Consider the following 17369-nt stretch of genomic DNA (forward strand, 5'->3'; position numbering starts at 1 on the left):
GGGGCAAAGGGGGGTCAGGGGGGGGATGGAGGTCTCGATAGCGAATATGCGATATGGATTGGCTAAGGTGACAGGGTATAGGATCTTTACTCGAATGTATACATGCTAAATCATCTTCCTAATCGTTGTTCTACACCCCTCCACCGGTCCATGGCACGATCCCAACCGTCCATACCCAAAGCATGTCGCCCGACCGGTCGAGAATCGCTAGATATCGATGTCGAGGGACGATCAGGCAATGGAGAGAGATCCGTCGCGCGCAAATGGTACTCACTAGATTTCCGTTAACCGAAGCATCCAGAACGGGTATCCATGCAATTCCAATGGATATACCGCAGACAGACGACTCAAAGCCTTGTAACGCCAACCTCTGGATGCATCCGAGCCTCTTGTGCCGGCCTCGTCGGTGGGTTTGGCTCGATCAGATCCAGGTGTATGATGCACTATCAAGAGCTCAGGATCGGTATGGAAATGTAAAGATTCTATATTGAAGAGCGGAATCAATATCGGTCGAGATGTCGAGTATGTGAAAGCGCAAAAGGACTCACCTCTGATCAGGTCGTCCATATGCTCGATCGTAATCGCTTCTAGCGGGATATCCTGCCTCACAAGGTCTTGCGCCATCTCGGCCAGCATGTCCTCTGACGTCCTCGTAGGTAGCACATGTACGGACAACGGCTTGAGTCGCAGCTTCTGTCCGACTGATCGTATAACCAGGAACTTTCGTCAGCTCCAGCCTCTTGGCTAAGGGTGTTTGCTTACCTTGGGCCTCCTTTAGCATTTCTTCCATGTCGGGCCAGACTGTATAACTCTGGGTCTCACGTTGCCCAGCAGTCTGTAGGTTCCCTCCTCCGCTCGAACTTGCTGATGACGGACCCGAAGCACCTAGAGTTTGGACGGTATCCGGCGAGAGGGACCGGGGCGGTGAACAAGTCCCTGAAGCGGGCGGTGTCGGCGGAGAATGAACAAGGATGGCAAGTAGACCAGGCAAGACGGCTTGCAGCAGTCCTGACAGATTGGTGGTGCGAAGACATGTTGATCAGTACCATAATCATAATATATATATCAACTCTCGCAGGCCGCTCACCGTCTTCGTTCCAAAGGCTGATCTCATCGATCTCGTTCTGGAGCGCCCAGGTCACAGCTTCTCGTACGGCCTGGAGGACCAGAGCCTCTTCGGTTGTCCATCGCACGTCTTCCGCCTTTTCCTTCCCTTTTCGACTTCTCGCCGTTCGACATGTCACCGTCGAGCGTCCATCGCCAGTGGACTCTCTCGAAGATGCTGCCTTTCGCCCATGAGAGGTTACTATGGAGAAAGCGACGTGCCTCGGATGGCGCTGGATATTTCTCGAAGATGAAGAGGCGATACGGCTACCCCCGGAAGTTGCTGCAGACACTTGCAGGGCTATAAGGTGTGCTGCATGAATACCGAGTAAAAGAGGTGTAAAGGCCAGCCGGCGCAGCGAATCCATTGCCAGTCAAGAATCGTGCCGGTGTTTCGTGATCATTCGACCGCGGAGCCGTAATACGATCGGAGGGAATGCTTGTTAGACTATGTCATATGGTATGCAGGCAAAGGATGAGGTGCACAAGGTTGGAATCTCAACCGAACTGATCCCTTTCTACTTTTATTCGCAAGGGACGCACGCCGAGGCCAAAGCACGCGCGCGCGGTCTGTCGCCATCCATCTTCGCAGTCGGCCGTCGTACGTGGAATGTCGTCGATGTCAGCTTGGGTAACGAAAACAATAGCTGCGACTATCAATAATGATAATACATGTATGCGATAGATTGTCTCAGAACCAGCACTATTAGATACAGCCAGTCGGCCGGTCTCGCAGTTGGAGACCCAGCCGGCTCATATGTTACGGTGATACAGCAAGTCCTTGCGGTGATTCCACACCGGTTCTGACAGAGCCGATGGGAAGATGAAGATGACGTGAAGAGAAAACCAAACCAAACCGGAAGTCGTCCTCTATCGTCTCGACGACAAGCTCTAGTCGGTGTCCATACTGCTGCGTCGGGCGGGATCTTTTTCCCGCGAAGTCTCGTTTGATAGACCGCTCGAGGTTCTTTGGCTCTCTTGGCCTTCAACCTTCTTCGGAGGACCACGGGTAATCTTGATACTTGGGCGCTTATGCAACTTGTGCAGGTTTGTTCCGCTCAACGACGTCGGCGAAGCTCGTCGTTTGATGTGGGACTCCTCGTCGGTGTTCGTACCCGAGCCAAGACCTCGACCTTCATGCATGGCCGCAATCTCGGCTTCGGCCTCCCTTTCCTCGTCCAAAATGTCCAAGAAGCCGTAGATAATGGCTGCAAGCATATGCGTCCCGCGTTCAGCGACAGCTCTTACGCGCAAGACGAAAGAGCCTGCAACTCACCTCGATACACGAACGCATACTGCCTCAGACTCTGCACGAGACTCATTCGCTGGACCCGCATGCCGCCGAGCACATTCTGCACTGGACGTTCCATGTCAGAGATCGAGTGGACCTCGCCATCGTTCTGTTGTTCGCCGGTGATGAGCGGGACAAAAGACATTTCGCTGCAGTACCAGATTGAAATATGATCAGCAATTTCTTCAAGTGGACTGGGATACCTGACCGAGGTCGCCACTCACCCTTCGACGGCGTCGGAATTACTGGCCTTGGCTTCACCAGGGTTGCCCGCCCCGTCAGCTCCCAAACTCTGCGCCAAACTAGGCCTGTCAAAGCTCATGGAGTCGGGCGAAGCCATCCTGGTTGGCTCAGGAGACTTGTCCAGAACGGCGCTTTCCTTGTTGGGAGAAGCCAAATTGGACAGGTGACTCGAAGCCAGTCGATGGAGACTCGAATTCGACTGGTAAGACGCCAACGGCGATTCGCCGCTGGCGAGAGACGAGGCCGAGGACGGACGTCTGTCTTCCACGCCGCCTTCGCCAGGTACACCGCCCTTGCGACCCCTCGCACTTGAAACAGACCCTCGGATCTTGCGATGCTGTCTTTGGTGCTCGCGGCGCAAGCCATCCAAGATCGAGTCTACCACCATAAAGCTGCCTGTACGACCGACACCAGCCGAGCCTACAACACAGAACGGCGATTAAAGGTTTGAAATCAGGTAGGTAGAGTTCAGAAAGCGAATGCTTACAATGCACAAGTACTGGCGCCTTCCGAGACTGATCGGCATTTTCATCCGGTACGTCTACAGCGGCCTTATCGACTTCCTTGACTAGACCCAGCAACAACCTTGGATCCTCTGGCACGTCAAAGTCGGGCCAAGCCACGCATTGTAACTGGATGACCTTGCGAGGCTTTTCTTCCGGATGCTCGCTGTGCGAGAGCAAGAATGTCCGCTTGATATTGGGGGCTTCTGATGAGGGTCCAGAGTTGCCGCCGACGTGGAAGTTGAAGCCGGAAACGTCCTTTTCGGCAGTGTCTTCGCCTCCCTCGGTTGAAACGTGTTCGAGATGGAAAGGTCCATATTGTCCGGCAGTCCAGTATGCACCACACTTGCACGCTCCTCCCTCGAACTGCTTCGTCAACCTATTGATGGTGGAGAAAGGACTTAGCATGAATCTCTTTATGTTTGATTGGAGCCTTCAAACGAACATAACAATGACGTGAACCTGCTGCTCCCATACCAACGTCCAAAAGTCTCTGAAAGTTGCATCCAAGGGGCCTTGGGTCGCGATATACCTCTTTGTGGTTCCTTGAGGTTGAATAAAGTTGGCGTTGATGTAGTCGGATCCGTCGTCATAACACTTTTCCTTGAGTCGCACACGAGAGAAATCATAGGGCCAGATGTTCTTGTACCTGACAAGGTACATGCAAGTGTGTGATAGTCAGTAAATCAACATTTGGAGATACCAAGGACCTATAATTACCGGTTCTTCGATCCTCGCTCGACACCAGCAGTAATCGAGAATGGAAAGTAGTCGTCCTGCTCATGTTTGTCCACGTCGGCTTGCGTCTCAGAGGTCCTGATATACCCGGTACTAGCGAGTCGCTTGAGACCGCCAGGATTCACAGGCCCCTGAGACTCGGCGAGACGTGTTCCTCTGGAGTGCCATTCCATGATTCCTTGTAGACGTTTCTGTTCGTCCCGTTCCACCCTTTCGAACTCTTTGGCCAACTGCTCGGCGACTTCCGGCGAAGGACGCGTCAACATGTCACGCAAGAAATCGGGTAGTTCATTGGCCCGAGCCTTGACATCGTCTGGCAGTTCAAGCGGAATGCGTTCCAGAATACCGCCGTGCGCAAGTTCCAGGTTCTGACGGATGTTATCGAAGAACGGGTTGGCCGGTTGCAACTTTTGCTTTTCCGTCATCTGCACGCGGCCAGGACTAGGTCGAGGTCCTGATCGAGGCGACGTCGTCGCAGATCTCTGTGTTCCCGACGTCGGACCGTCGCCTTCATTGCGCAGGACCTGCATCGGGCTGCCTCCAGACTGTCCCAAGGCGTTTGCAGGGGTGTTGGGCAGGGTCAACGATTTGGGAGCGTTAGCTCGTCGGGTGCCAACCCCAGACGCGGAAGCTGTCAAGGGAGAGGCAATGATACAAACAGCGTCAGCCGGTGTCAGCCACAACACGGTCGAGTACATCTTCTCACCCGACGAGAACGCCATACGGTCCAACCGGCCAATCATCCGCCCCGGTTGTTCAGTCGGACTACCGGGACCGTTTGAACCAGCCACTTGTGCATCCGTCTCGTCCTCGGACGACTCTTCCTGGCCAGTCTCCAGGGTTACACCTTCCAAATCGGAGCACGCAGCCATCCCGCCCTTTACGAAATGGACATGTCCCTGCTTGGCACGGGATTCGGTCTCGGTCATGGCATTCCCAAACTTGCTCGCCAGACCGACAATAACGCTTCCTGGAGCGGCAATCGGGGAATCTTGGTCCACGATCACAATCTCCTGAGCCGTCTTGAAATCGACAATGGCGCTCGCAGCTCGAGCAGACAACATCTGAGCGAGCTTTTCGACGGTAAAAGCCGGTCGTTTTAAGAGCGTTGACGGGACCGGCAATGACAAGGCTCCGGGCAGGTGGGATTGGACGTAGCTCGAAGGAGGTCGAATGTCGAGGATGAGGACCTGGCCTTCGGATTGACCTAGCATCGAGGCGAGTTGAACAGGAAGCAGAGCCTGAGGTATAGTGTTGTTACCCTTCCCACCCGCCGTCGCAGCGGGTTTCGACAAGCTCGTCCCAGGCGTCGACGACGTCGAGGTTGGGGCTGGTGTACTGCCCAACCGACCTGCCAGACCGGATGGCAAGTTGAGTTTCATGGGAGCTCCACCGGGCAAGTTCAGATTTGACCGACCGGGTCCAGATACGGGACCCCACGATCCCGATCCTCCGGTCATAGCGTTCTGACCTGGCATATTCGGATTCTCCTTACCTCCGACAGCTGCCTTCTCTCCACCCTTTTCCATCGGCTCATCCGTACTCGGCAACACGCTCTGACTCAAGGCGCTCGGCCCGCTCTTGCTGCCTCGCCGTTTAGCCAACTTGGCGGCCAACGACTCCAACCCGGACCCGACCTCCCTTCCTCCAGCTACTCTGCCCGAAGACGAACCGGGTGCAGGGAGGCTAGAAAACGGATCGGTCATGTTGCTAGACCCCAAACCGGGAGTCTGGGCCGTCATGTTGTTCCCGGAAAAGGCTCCCGGCCATCCCATAGGCGGAGATTTCGACGTTCCCGCTCCTGCGCCCGGCGGATTACTACCGCTTCCCCCAAGGTTGAGCAACTCGAAAGGCGCTCCCAGATGGGGCGAGATGCTCCTACCCTGTCCTCCAAAGACCGCCCCTGCCCCCGGCCCAGGCCCGAAAGGGCTATGAATCGGACCTCCAGGCCCATCCAGACTCGGCGTCGGTATTCCTGAAGTTGCTGCCAAATGTGCCCAAGGGGAGTTGGCGGGTACATTGGCGAAGGGGGATTGCATAGGTGGATTCATGTTCATCTTGGATGTGGGCGAGATGGATCCGTGTAGAGGGGGAGACGTGATTCCCATCCCCATGATATTCGAAGGCGGGGACAAGACCGGTGTATCAGGCACACCTGGTTGAGAATCTCTATGCGTAGTAAAGGAAGATCCATGAGGACTAGCGGATCCTAGACTGCCTAATGACATTTTCCCCGACATCCTTCTCGACAAGCCGGACGCAGGCCCGGAACCTGTCGGTGTGGCTTTGGCTCCACCTCCAAGCTGGATAGGTTTCTGGGGGGTGGTCATCGGGTTTCGATCTTTCGTCTGCGTCGTTCCGGCACCTCCCGTGATCGAGTCGGAAGATCCAGAGGCAGAATTGGATTCCAACTGCAGCGGCATCGAGGGGAATCCAAATTCGCCGCCTCGTTGCTGCTGTGATTCATGTGCCGTGGGAAATGATTGAAACTTCGGTTGTGCTTGTTTAGGGAAGATAGACTGTTTGGCGCTCTCATCCGGGTCGTCCATATTCACGTCTGACAACATGATTAAGATGGGTGAAGCGATGCTGTGTAGCGTTGTAATCCCCGTTGATCAGACTTGGCTCTTCCAATCGCAAATGTTGAGGTGGCCCGAAGATCCACAAGCTAGGATTTCCCTGTTGAAAAGATCGAGACCGAGATATGTCGTCGTGGTCGATGCCCGCTATCTTGTTGCAGACGGACTGGCCGATCTTCTCTTGTACTGATCCGTGATCCTTGTACTTTGTCTTCTACCGCTTGCCACCTTGTCGATATGAACTATATCCTTTCGTCCTGTTATTTCGTGTATGGACCTAGGACTAGGGATAGAGTTCGGGAATCGAGCCGAGGTGGAGTGTTGAATGTGACGATGCGAGGCAAAGTGCTAGGTGGGTTTTGACGATTCGGAGCAGGTGTCGATCTTCGTAGTTCGGCTATTACTAGCTATCTGTCGCTGCCACTAGACTCTGGCTCAAAACGACAAGTAGTGTTTTCCTGTCTGATGATGACGACGAATGACGTCGTGACGCTGAGAGAGCGGGGAATTGTTGCAGATAGATCGTGGCCTGTACGCTCGATCGTCCCTAACTGTAAGGGAATGGCGAGGATAGCCAGGCAAAGAGAGGGATGATACCTTATTCTCGGCCACGACGTTACGACTGCAAGGGCTGACCGACAAAGACCAACGAGGTTCGTCCAAGGGGGAAAGGGAAGAGAGTGAGTGGACGAGCAGCAAGCAGCGAGGGGATACGCGAGACACGACAAGCGCGAGAACAGCGAAATATGATGATGCAAGGCATGGCATGGATCAGGGATCAGCGTGGATCGTAACCGTCGGTGGACACGAGCGCTCGACCTGTTAGACCCGCTCTCGTCTCTGTCTTCCAACGATTGCATTACAGTTTGAATTACAAGACAGCGAGGTGCAAAGTGTGGAGCTGACAACGGTTGAGAAAAGCCAGAGGCCAGAGGTGACATCGACGCTGATGCTGTTTGATGATTGATGATCAACATCATTGGACGAAACAAATCATGAACCTGCTCCGGCCTCCCCTTCCCGCCCCCGACGATCAGCCTCGCGCCCCTTTCTTTCTTTTTCCATGACGACGGCGATGACGATGATCGATGACGACGATTTGCATCCCTGCCGCCTCTTCCCGGTCGCGTGAGCCTCGCTGAGACGATCACGTGAAACCATGAATCTTCCGCCTCCTCGCGCAAAACGTCTGTCCGTGATTCTGTCGCCCGTCCACGATCCCATGCGTTTCTTTCCTCCTGCGCTTGACAGAGGTGGAGATTGTCGAGCAGCAGAGCAGCTATTCAGGTGGCAGTCACCGGGACGTGATGATGTTTTGTACTGGTTTGCCGACCATCGTACGCATGTCGGCTGCCCGGCTGCTATCATGCCGCTCGAAAACTCTCTTCCCGCTACAACCCTGATTCCAGTTTGCTGAGACAGATCGGCGCTAGTTCATACCGTGCCGTAATCTGCGCGGATCTCATCGCCTCCCGCATCTCCATTACAGCTCAAGGAGAACGTGCACAGGAATCGTTTGGAAGATGGAAAGGCTTTTTCTCCCTTTCAGCCTCGATAAAATGATGAGGACATGCTCTTTGAGATCTGATAAAAACAATTATTCTTGAAGTGCTAACGGAAAGAACCAAGCCGGCTCCGACTCCACGATCCAACGGCCGAGACAATAATGACGTCAGACCGTTTCCCTGCCACGCCGTCTTCCTATTCTGCCCTTCGCCCGCTTAGTCGACCTTGCCCAGGACCAAGACGACCCTCGAAGGCACGTACGCCTGCAAGTAGTTTCTCCTCCCGTTCCACTCCATGTCGGTCGTGAAGTACTCGGAATTCATGTCGAGGCGCTCGTGCCCGCCGAACCGCTTTTCGTCCGAGTTGAGGACGATCTTGTACTTGCCCGGCACGTCGATCCCGACCCGGTAGTCGACGAAGGATTCCTTGTAATGGACTGGCACAAGGCAGGGGGGAAGGAAGAAGTCAGAATACCTTGAATAGGGGGGGGGGAAACCGCGATGATGCTCACAGTTGAAGATGAAAAGCAGACCGGCACGTTCAAAGACCAACATCTTGTCTCCCTCGTGCTTGAGCGAGACGTAGGCCTGTAAAAGAGACATATGGAGGAGCGATTAGATCAGCTTATCCGTGCCGGACCTCAATCGTTTGACCCACCTGAGGCGCGCTCAACCACTTGTACTGGGTCTCGAGGTTGTTCATGGCCTTGTCAAACTCGTACAAATATTTGTACCTCAACAACTTGTCGTCGACCAGGTTGAACTGTCGCCTGGCGTGCTGGAACGAGTTGCCGTTACCCTCCCGCGGGAAATCCATCCATTCCGGGTGCCCGAATTCATTGCCCTCGAAGTTGAGGTAACCCTCGCCTCCGAGCGAATGGACGACCAATCGGATCATCTTGTGCAGGGCGATTCCTCGGTCGACAACAGGGGTCAGCTCGCTCAAGTCCGACATGTTCGTGTCTATCAACGAAGTCTATGAGCTTCAGCCAGCTGGTTCTGAGATGCGCAGCATAACCAGAAACTTACACATCTCGGCATCCATCATCCAGAAGGCCAGGGTCTTGTCGCCAACCAAAGCCTGATCGTGGCTCTCGGCATAGGCGATACTCTTTTCCGCATGACGTCTGTTGGTGAGCGTATGCGAGATGTTACCAATCTCCCACTTGTCGTCGGTCGATTCCTTCAACAACTTGATCCACATGTCAGGGATGGCCATCGACAATCGATAGTCGAATCCAACTCCACCCTCGGCGACGGGTCGACATAGCGTTGGCATACCCGATACGTCTTCGGCGATGGTGATGACGTTGTGGTAGAGTTTGTGCAGAAGTTCGTTGGCCTGTGAAGCGGATCGATCGTCAATCTTCTGTGTACATGACCCTCTAGCCTTCCTACTTGCAACTCACGAGCATCAAGTAGACCATGGCCTCCATGTCGACATCGTCTCCGAAATACTCGTGGTATCCACCCGAGAACCCGACGCCCATACCGTGATGCTTGTACATCATGCTCGTCACACCGTCGAATCGGAACCCGTCAAACTGGTACTCGTCCATGTAGAACCTCAAGTTAGAAAGGAGGAACCGCAACACCTCGTGGCTGCCATAGTTGAAGAGACGGCTGTGGTAGCAGCGAGCTTCAGCGCAAGACATCGACCTTGATTGAAAATCGAACTCACGAGTCCCAAAGATCGTGACGACCTCGACCGCCTTCATGGAAGTAACAATGGTCGGTACCATCAAAGTAGTTCAGACTGTAAAGATCAATCCCAGTAATCGCTTCGGGTCAACCCCCTCGTCTCGCTAGTTCGCTTAGTTGACTGACCCGTCCTCAGTGTTCTTAGAAGCGTGCGAGTGGACGACGTCGAGCAAGACGATTAGTCCCATCCCATGGGCGGCGTCGATCAGAGATTTCAGGTCTTCCGGGGTGCCTATCGTATCCAAACCACAGCAAACCGTCAGTCTTACATTCCGTTTGTCCGAGTGGGTTAAAAGTTCCGCTCACCGTATCGTGAAGAAGCGGCAAAGAATGAGTTGACCTGGTACCCAAAGGCTGCGATGCAACAACGATCGGAACACGCTTGTCAATATCGTCATTCTGTAAATGATCAATCGCTAGAACCACTACTCACACGCATAATAGGCGTGCTCCATAACGGCCATCCTATCGTGTTCACCGACCGATTATGATTAGCCTCCCGATCACTTGATCTTGTGTTCCCGCACCCACCGGGCCGATTCCTTGACTTCTACCGTCAACGAGAAACTCACATCTGAATACAGTTGTACCCCAACTCTTTGATCCGGGGCAACAAGTTTTTCTCAAACTCCTTGTACGAACCGACCTTGGGCTCTGGAGTCGAGATTCCGACTATTTTCCGGCAAAAAGGAAAGAGCAGCGATATCAGCCCGCCGTTGAAGAATAACAGAGGAAAGAGAAGAGAGTTGAGGGGGGACACGTACCGTGCGCCTCGTAAATCTTCAACCCTCCCTCGGGCGTAACCTCGACTGGACAAGGCCGTTGGTTCTTGAACGTGTACCTCTCCTCCTTGGGCGGGTTCCAAAACCTAGCGTCGTAAACGGGAGATACGTTGAGGTCTTGGGTGACCCGTTGGATCCAGGGAGGGAGACGGTCGATAGTCGTCCCGTCAGGTTTGGTGAACGAGACCTGTCAGGTTGCGAACAGTTAAGATTTAGATTTCGATGGTGATGTGTCGCAAAGCTTTGTCGTGGTGCGATGAGCAGCTGGACACATACCTTGATCATGGAATCATGAGGAATCGCACAGCTTCCATCCGCTTTTGGCTCGACGTAACACTCCCAGACACCGAAATCGTCCCTCTTCATCGGGTTTGCAGTGTGGTCCCAGTTGTCTAGGGAAGGCGGGGTTTCAATTTAGGTTATGTCAGCTTCCGAAACTAAGAGGTCTTGGATTGCAAGAACAGCAGCAGAGAAGGGAATGATGGTCGATTCTCCCAATCCGCTGACCCTTTCTGCTCTAGTTGAGGTACAGATTGCAAATCTTCGCACTCACTGAAGTCCCCGATCAACCTAGCCTCCTTTACGCCCGGCGCCCACTCGGTATACCTAACCCCGTTCTTCTCATCGACAATAAACCCCCTCTTCTCGTATCCTTTGGAAAATTCGTCTAGTCCACCCTCGTTGTCGAGGATAGACTGGGCTTGTTCGCGGTAGAGGTCGAAACGGTGTTTGATGGAGCCTTTGTAGGGTTCGAGCCTGTGATACAACAAGGTCATGTCACGATGGGTGAAGGTGGTCAAAGGGAGGTGTGAAAATATGAGCTTTTGATATGCCGGTTGAAAGAAACTACAGGAGCTCCAGTCTTACCATGGGTCCAAGACAACCACGGCAGTGCCTACAGGTTTCGTGCCAGGGGATTAGATGTGGTTTCAGCAGAGGGTATTACGCAGGTCTAGGGAAACTGCCGGCGGCACCGGAATGTACCGAGGCCGCATGGTGACTCACCGTCTGTAGGCAAGTTCTGGTCGTTTGACATTGTTGGTGGTAATGACTGCAGCAGGTTCTGTAGCACCTATCACGCTAGAGTCTAGTTGCTAGTTGAGTAGTTTGAAGGATAGACGAGAGTGCGAGAGTGAAGTGTACTCTTGTGGAATGGGAGGTGACCCTTCCCCCCCAGCGGAGCAGCCCCCCTTTCCCAAAGGTTTGTGTGGAGATGACGCATGACGCGCGGGGCCGAGGGCTGCAACCGAGAGCGGGGGCGTGGGATCTGCTTCCAGTAGCGCCACCGGGGGCACATGCAGAGGTCACGTGAGTATGCAAAAGGGCTTGGCTTGGATGGGAAGATGAAACGTTGCCGACCTCGTCTATATTCTCTGATTCTCTAATCGCTAATCGCTTTCCTCCACGCCTGTCATCCGCTCGTGCGTGAATTTTCATTCGACACACAATTCCTTGTCGCTAATCATTCTTGACGTCAATATCACAACCTACAACGCAAGGGTAATCCTTCCATCCTGGAAATCACTTGAATTTCTGTCGTCACCTTATCATCATTATTGGTCGTGTTGAGCTGGTGTCTCAACAGTCTTACATCGAACAGGCGAGTCGCCTCTCTCCTACAACGTCGCTGATCCAAACGACCAACGCCCTTAACCTACACGAGTCCATTCATCAAGACGCCCGCAACAAACATCTTTTTGATCCAGACCGCCGTGGATATAATGGATGAGCTCGCTTGTTGCTCTTTCAACTAGAAGCCTGTTCAGGTATCGTGGCCATTCTCAAGTAATGCAGATGAGTCATTCCGTATGCCTTCGAAAGTGAATTTGAACAGATTTCAGCGCTTTGGCAGGTGACCAATATTCGGAATGTGACCATTCCCACCCGATTAGACGCGGCCTCCAATCTGGTGCTGATGCCGTACAGTGTCTCGAATTTTGTGACAGCGTTGATCTGAAATTTGTTGAGCGCTACCCGAAAATTCGAAGTCCTAGTGACAAATGTGTATTTGGGCATTCAACGTATTCTTACCCCACTCATTCTATCTTGGCTCGGTCCGGTCTCAAAGATGTCTGAGGGCAAGCACCAAAACCAAGCGCCGGAGCGAGACCCTAGAAGAATGAGCTGAAGTCGAGATCGCTTGATCTTGCTCCTTTCTTCGCAAGTGACGCTTGTAACGGTTCTCCAGTTCTTAAAGCCAGGCTGACTTGTGTTTCGGAGTATGCTATGTTAGGAAATATTGACAGGTAATTTCGAAGCGATTCGTGCGAGTCGTTTGATTAGCGATGACTTGAACTTTTTCGTGCCAGGTGAAAGGCTGCCGTGAACAGCGAAACAGTAAGTTCATAACCCCGACTTCGGATCGACGTTACCAACATGCCACGAGTTCCACCACGCTGATCGGGTCCAGCACTGACTCAATGTAGGGTTTGCAGAATTAGCTGCATACGCTGGCTTTTCGCTCAAACTACCGTTCGAGGAATTGCCGAATCTCGGTGGCGAGCGCGAGATCAATTTTCTGTCGATACAAGAGGCTGGCGAACGATGAGAGAGCCCAAAGTCGTCTCATCTTCATGTAAGTCGTAGCGCTATGTAAGAACAAGGCGAATGTATCAAATAGAATTGCTTGTCCATTCAATATACGTAGATGAACATTCAAGCAGGCGACTTTGGTAGCCTGAAGACATCGGACTCGATTAGGCGTCCCAACATTATTAGTGGCCGTTCCCCCGAAAATTACCCAGACGAATGACAGCACTGCTTTAGCAGATTTGCCGATTGTGAAGCAGTCAGCTGCTAGAGTAATGAACACAGACCCATGGTCGGCGTTGACACTTCCATTGACCTCAGGCGCCCGAGCGTTGTCGCATCGAGGGACAAGCGCTGGGTATTTGCGAGTGTTGATATTCCTGGCGATTCAGCCAGTGAAATTCCAACTGGTGACAATGCGGAAGATCTGTGAGACCACTCGATAGCGGGCACATTAAACCAATAATTAATGGCATCAATTTGGGTAGAGTCTCGTCACACATCCTAGCCACAGTGGCAACGTCAGAGCTGGACCTCTAGACTATCGTCGCAGTTCTCCCGATATTATATTTAAGCCACCGGCTCCGGCGTAGGCTTCTGCTCGCCTTCCTTCTTGGGATGCGCGGAAAACCATCCACCTTTTTCCTTTTCGCGCTTAGTTTCCTTGTCCTTCTTCTTCTTGTTCTTGGTCTCAGCATTAAGAACGAGTCTGCGATTCGAGATTTCATATCAGCAAGGCGATATTGACTTGTTGAGGGCAGTCTACCTGCCTTTCGATTTCTCGTCTTTCATCATCTGTCTCGTCTGGTACCGTTGCTTTGAAGATACCTCCGATGGTTAGAATAGCCTGGAGCGAGTGCAACGTTCTGCTCAGCACGCGTTCGAGCTCATTAAGAGCGTAACGAGCGTAAATACCTTGGCGCGATTCATCGCGGTAGCTTTATTCAGCCCTGGCTCGGAGAGGACCAGGTCCACAACCTCGCCCACTACGGATATAACCTCCCAACGGGTACCCTTCCACGTGGTCAGCAGGAGTCGACTGCTTAGATCGGCTGCCATGGCCTCGAGTTCCTCCTGAGATGCATCCCCCTTCGCCTCGATCTTGGCCATCTCCTCCATTCTGTGATGGTCAATCGTGATCAGTATCGACCGTCTGTAATGTCGGTCATTCATGCACTAACGCCATCTGGACCCCAACTCTATTCAATCAAGCGTTATCAGTACGAGTTCTCGGCAACGACGAGAGATACCTGCACTCACGCGCTACCGAGTAGGCCCCAGCCCTCCTTGAGCATGCTTCCCTTTTCCTTGAGTCGACCCAAGAAGCCTCCACCGAAGAATTTCTTGCTTCGCATAAAGTTGGTCGACTTGGTCATGTATACGTTGCCGATGGTATGTAACAGCTCCACCCCAAAGCTCTCGAGTTTCAGATCTTCTGCCTCTAGTCGTGTCTTCTTCTCAAATGCGACTGTTTCGGCATCGGAAGCCTCCCCTGGGTGTTTGGCGTCGACGAACGGTCGAATGTATGTCGTCAATTCTCGCACCAGATCCTTGATCCGAGCTTCCCGAGCTTTCTCCTTTTCCTCTTCCAAGGCGGCCATCTTCGCCCTTTGCTCCGGCGTCATCTTGTTCTTACCAGACTTCTTTTCCGGTTTGACTTGCGAGTCCGCAGCGTCCTTTCGAGTCGGCGTGGAGCTACCAGATTGGGGCGGCGGCGGGGTGGCCGAGTGCAGCGTCATGTGCCCATGCATAGGGGTCTCACTGGCACCGGTATCTCGGACTGGATCTGCTTTAGGTATAGTTGTCGCCTGGTCGGAAGTTGATGACTTCTCTGCAAAGCTCGCAGCACCAGCATCGTGACTCGTCTTTGGCGGGATTGGATCAGCGCTCGCGCTGGCCCCTGCGGTTTGCTCTGCCTCCTCCTCCTCGAATTGTTGCATTGACGTCGCGAAGTCCTTGATCAGACTTATAGTTCCGATCCTGTTCAGAGCATATATAAGCTCCAGTAAAACTATATCAAAGGATATCAGCAAGATTCGTTCGGCTCACCAAGGTTGGAATCGCTCGCCTCCGAACAGGGTCGCAAACAGTTCGCTGGGATCTTGCATCTCCATCTCGCCATCTTCAGCCGCTGACATCTTGTTCTTGCCGACCTTGTCATAGAACGCTCGAGAGTTGGGATCCGACAAGATCTGGTAGGCCTCCCTGAGGTCGAAAGGGGATTGTCAACGTCCGCGCTCGAGCCGACACCGTCAGAGCGTATAGATCTTTACCCGATCTCTTTGAACTTGAGCTCGGCATCAGGCTCCTTATTCTTGTCCGGGTGATACTATCATCGTTTAGATATTTAGGTCAGCAGCTGGTGGGTGGACGGCCGTAGCACCGACAGGTATGAGAAATATTAAACTCGCCTGAATAGCAAGCTTTCGATAAGCCTTCTTGAGCTGTATATCGGTGGCATCCGGGGCCACGCCCAGGGTGTCGTATAGCACGGTGTCCTTAACCATCTCGCAAGATCACTGTTTGTGCAAGGGTGCTCGATCTATTCGCTAGCTAGGTGTAATCTCGTAGTCACTACTCTTGATGTCTAAGAGGTTGATGATCTGATCTGGTACAGATGCGCAGGCCTGGGCGGCCGACTGCGAACCCCCCCCTTCGGATACAAAATCGACTCGTCAACATTCTCGTTCGATCCCGAGGGCCGGCGCGGGATTTGGGGTGCGTTCGCGAGGACGCGACTGGCGGAAAAGTCTGGAAATTTACGTAAAATCGGCGAACTTTTGAGGGTGCCATGACGATGTGACACGTTGTATGGCGTTTGCTAGCGTGTGTTCACGACGAATTGGCCGACGATTCAGCTCAGACCTCTCCGCCCAAAAACGGGCGGAATTCTCTGAAAACGCGACCAAACGCGTCGATGTTAATGAAGGTCTCGTCTTCCAAGAATTGTATGGGGATCGCTAGTAAAGTTGGGAAGAACGCACCTTCATCAAATTCATCAAACGGAAATACTGAAAAACGTAAAAATCAACGTAACATTAGCCTTCTTCGCCAGTAATGTCTAGACAACCCTCTCAGCCCTTCTCGCAGGAGTCTCTTGCTAGTAGCTCCCAGCCAAACGGCTCCCAGTCGGCAGGGCATGACGGGTTTCGAGTTCCGACGAACGATAGGTCGAATCGAGGAGAAATCATCCGATATTCGAGTCAAAACGAGTCGAGTCACCTCTCTCCCGGCTCCCCCTTCACCTCTGGTTCACGAGCCGCCTCTCTCGCATACTACGGAGACCCATGGGCAAGGGCTGGCTCGGTATCGTTCCCCGCCATGGAACAGTCGCCGTTTTTCACGCGAGAATCGTCGATGATGTCGGATTCCCCTGAAAGGTCGATTCGTAGCTATTCGATGGCGTCGGACGTCAGTCAACGACCTAGCCAGGTCCCTACACCTTCTCAGGCATCCCCGTCCCCGGCTGTGACGTCACAGCCAGCTCAGTTTCGATGGAACGACGAACTAGACGCGGTCATGTTGCGTGTTTTGACGGAGAACGCTGCGCGAGGTCGTAAGGCCGATAACTCGTTCAAGGGTGTCGTTTTCAGCGAGGTAACGGCTGCTATTAACGCACGGGACGTTCTACGACCTGCCGACAATAAGATTTGCCAGTCGAGGCTGGCATACGTATGTAAGAACGATCAGTAAACGTACGACTGCCGACCAACGTCAACATCGACCTTATAGATCAAAACCCACATGTATACACCGTTGTTTACCCTCCGGGATATATCTGGGGCCGGCTGGAACGAGGAGAGGCAGATGATCGAGGCTGATGACGAGTTCTGGGAGGGTTTGAAGAACGATAAGGTTAGTAAGGTCGTCTAGATGTTCGTCGACGTAGAACGTCGATGTAGGTCGACGTTCGAATATGCTCCTTCCTTCGATTACGTAAACGCGCGACGTCTTCGACCTATCTTGACGTCTGCCTTTTGTTTCGAACAAACTTACTTATAACACAGTCAGCTACCAACCGGAAGTTAGTAGCTTGGAGGAACAGGTCCTGGGTGAACTACGAAGGATATGCAGCCCTCTTCCTTGATTCTACCGCTACCGGGAGGCACGTTATCACCTCGAATCGACCCGAGCCAAGGCAAACTTCAAGAGACAATGAAGATAGTGAAAGTCAACGACGTAAACGACCTAGGCGTTCGGATCGACCTGACGACGACGATAGCGACGACGAAGGGTGAGCTGAAACGGCTCCTCAGGTCCAAGCGCAGCCTACACCGGCTGAGACTTCTTTCACGAGCCTAGAACCGTCGAACCACCGTCATCCGCTGAACGTCGTCAACGTAGAAAGTCGAGCTCGATGAAAACGGCTGAACGAGACGCCGAACGAGACGCTA

General features: G+C 53.1%; 4 protein-coding genes across 4 annotated transcripts; all 4 read right to left on the minus strand.

Annotated features, from left to right (window-relative positions):
• Positions 1-20: 20 nt before the first annotated feature.
• On the minus strand, positions 21-1571 carry HD553DRAFT_308764 (uncharacterized protein). Its single transcript, XM_046179587.1, has 5 exons — positions 1088-1571; positions 763-1008; positions 549-701; positions 275-482; positions 21-207 (listed from the first exon to the last, which is right to left on the minus strand). The coding sequence occupies exons 1-5, from the start codon at positions 1470-1472 to the stop codon at positions 111-113; spliced, it is 1089 nt and encodes a 362-aa protein (XP_046037748.1). The 5' UTR covers positions 1473-1571; the 3' UTR covers positions 21-110.
• A 193-nt stretch (positions 1572-1764) lies between these two features.
• HD553DRAFT_205998 (protein tyrosine phosphatase) lies at positions 1765-6655 on the minus strand. Its single transcript, XM_046177126.1, has 7 exons — positions 4586-6655; positions 3862-4510; positions 3587-3790; positions 3126-3520; positions 2620-3058; positions 2381-2544; positions 1765-2312 (listed from the first exon to the last, which is right to left on the minus strand). Exons 1-7 carry the CDS (start codon positions 6444-6446, stop codon positions 1996-1998), a joined length of 4029 nt encoding a protein of 1342 aa, XP_046037749.1. The 5' UTR covers positions 6447-6655; the 3' UTR covers positions 1765-1995.
• Positions 6656-7815: 1160 nt separating this feature from the next.
• Positions 7816-11631, minus strand: HD553DRAFT_308766 (1,4-alpha-glucan branching enzyme). The gene is made up of 15 exons (XM_046179588.1): positions 11452-11631; positions 11314-11341; positions 11000-11202; positions 10723-10838; positions 10429-10633; positions 10237-10336; positions 10098-10129; positions 9971-10018; positions 9791-9896; positions 9645-9719; positions 9373-9586; positions 8993-9305; positions 8622-8926; positions 8476-8551; positions 7816-8400 (listed from the first exon to the last, which is right to left on the minus strand). Exons 1-15 carry the CDS (start codon positions 11480-11482, stop codon positions 8180-8182), a joined length of 2073 nt encoding a protein of 690 aa, XP_046037750.1. The 5' UTR covers positions 11483-11631; the 3' UTR covers positions 7816-8179.
• Positions 11632-13045: 1414 nt separating this feature from the next.
• HD553DRAFT_308768 (X-domain of DnaJ-containing-domain-containing protein) lies at positions 13046-15529 on the minus strand. Its single transcript, XM_046179589.1, has 8 exons — positions 15387-15529; positions 15249-15304; positions 15025-15180; positions 14236-14955; positions 14157-14174; positions 13891-14095; positions 13746-13822; positions 13046-13684 (listed from the first exon to the last, which is right to left on the minus strand). The coding sequence occupies exons 1-8, from the start codon at positions 15480-15482 to the stop codon at positions 13546-13548; spliced, it is 1467 nt and encodes a 488-aa protein (XP_046037751.1). The 5' UTR covers positions 15483-15529; the 3' UTR covers positions 13046-13545.
• Positions 15530-17369: the final 1840 nt, after the last annotated feature.

The sequence above is a fragment of the Filobasidium floriforme genome (assembly GCF_021052385.1).
Source record: "Filobasidium floriforme strain CBS 6241 chromosome Unknown HD553scaffold_7, whole genome shotgun sequence".
NCBI classification, from domain to species: Eukaryota; Fungi; Basidiomycota; class Tremellomycetes; order Filobasidiales; family Filobasidiaceae; genus Filobasidium; species Filobasidium floriforme.

Excerpts from the sequence above, each read along its gene's own strand:
- HD553DRAFT_308764 (XM_046179587.1), bottom strand. The coding sequence starts at position 1,472 with ATGGATTCGCTGCGCCGGCTGGCCTTTACACCTCTTTTACTCGGTATT. Across the intron at positions 702-762 it reads AATGCTAAAGGAGGCCCAAG|TCGGACAGAAGCTGCGACTC; the intron begins GTAAGCAAACAC and ends TTATACGATCAG. Across the intron at positions 208-274 it reads CTTCGGTTAACGGAAATCTA|CGATTCTCGACCGGTCGGGC; the intron begins GTGAGTACCATT and ends ATCGATATCTAG.
- HD553DRAFT_205998 (XM_046177126.1), bottom strand. The coding sequence starts at position 6,446 with ATGTTGTCAGACGTGAATATGGACGACCCGGATGAGAGCGCCAAACAG. Across the intron at positions 4,511-4,585 it reads CCGTATGGCGTTCTCGTCGG|CTTCCGCGTCTGGGGTTGGC; the intron begins GTGAGAAGATGT and ends CTCCCTTGACAG. Across the intron at positions 3,059-3,125 it reads GGCGCCAGTACTTGTGCATT|GCTCGGCTGGTGTCGGTCGT; the intron begins GTAAGCATTCGC and ends TCTGTGTTGTAG.
- HD553DRAFT_308766 (XM_046179588.1), bottom strand. The coding sequence starts at position 11,482 with ATGTCAAACGACCAGAACTTGCCTACAGACG. Across the intron at positions 10,634-10,722 it reads CTCATGATTCCATGATCAAG|GTCTCGTTCACCAAACCTGA; the intron begins GTATGTGTCCAG and ends GCAACCTGACAG. Across the intron at positions 10,019-10,097 it reads GGAGCACGCCTATTATGCGT|CCTTTGGGTACCAGGTCAAC; the intron begins GTGAGTAGTGGT and ends GTTGCATCGCAG.
- HD553DRAFT_308768 (XM_046179589.1), bottom strand. The coding sequence starts at position 15,482 with ATGGTTAAGGACACCGTGCTATACGACACCCTGGGCGTGGCCCCGGAT. Across the intron at positions 15,181-15,248 it reads CTCAAGTTCAAAGAGATCGG|GGAGGCCTACCAGATCTTGT; the intron begins GTAAAGATCTAT and ends TTTCGACCTCAG. Across the intron at positions 14,956-15,024 it reads GGCGAGCGATTCCAACCTTG|GATCGGAACTATAAGTCTGA; the intron begins GTGAGCCGAACG and ends TGCTCTGAACAG.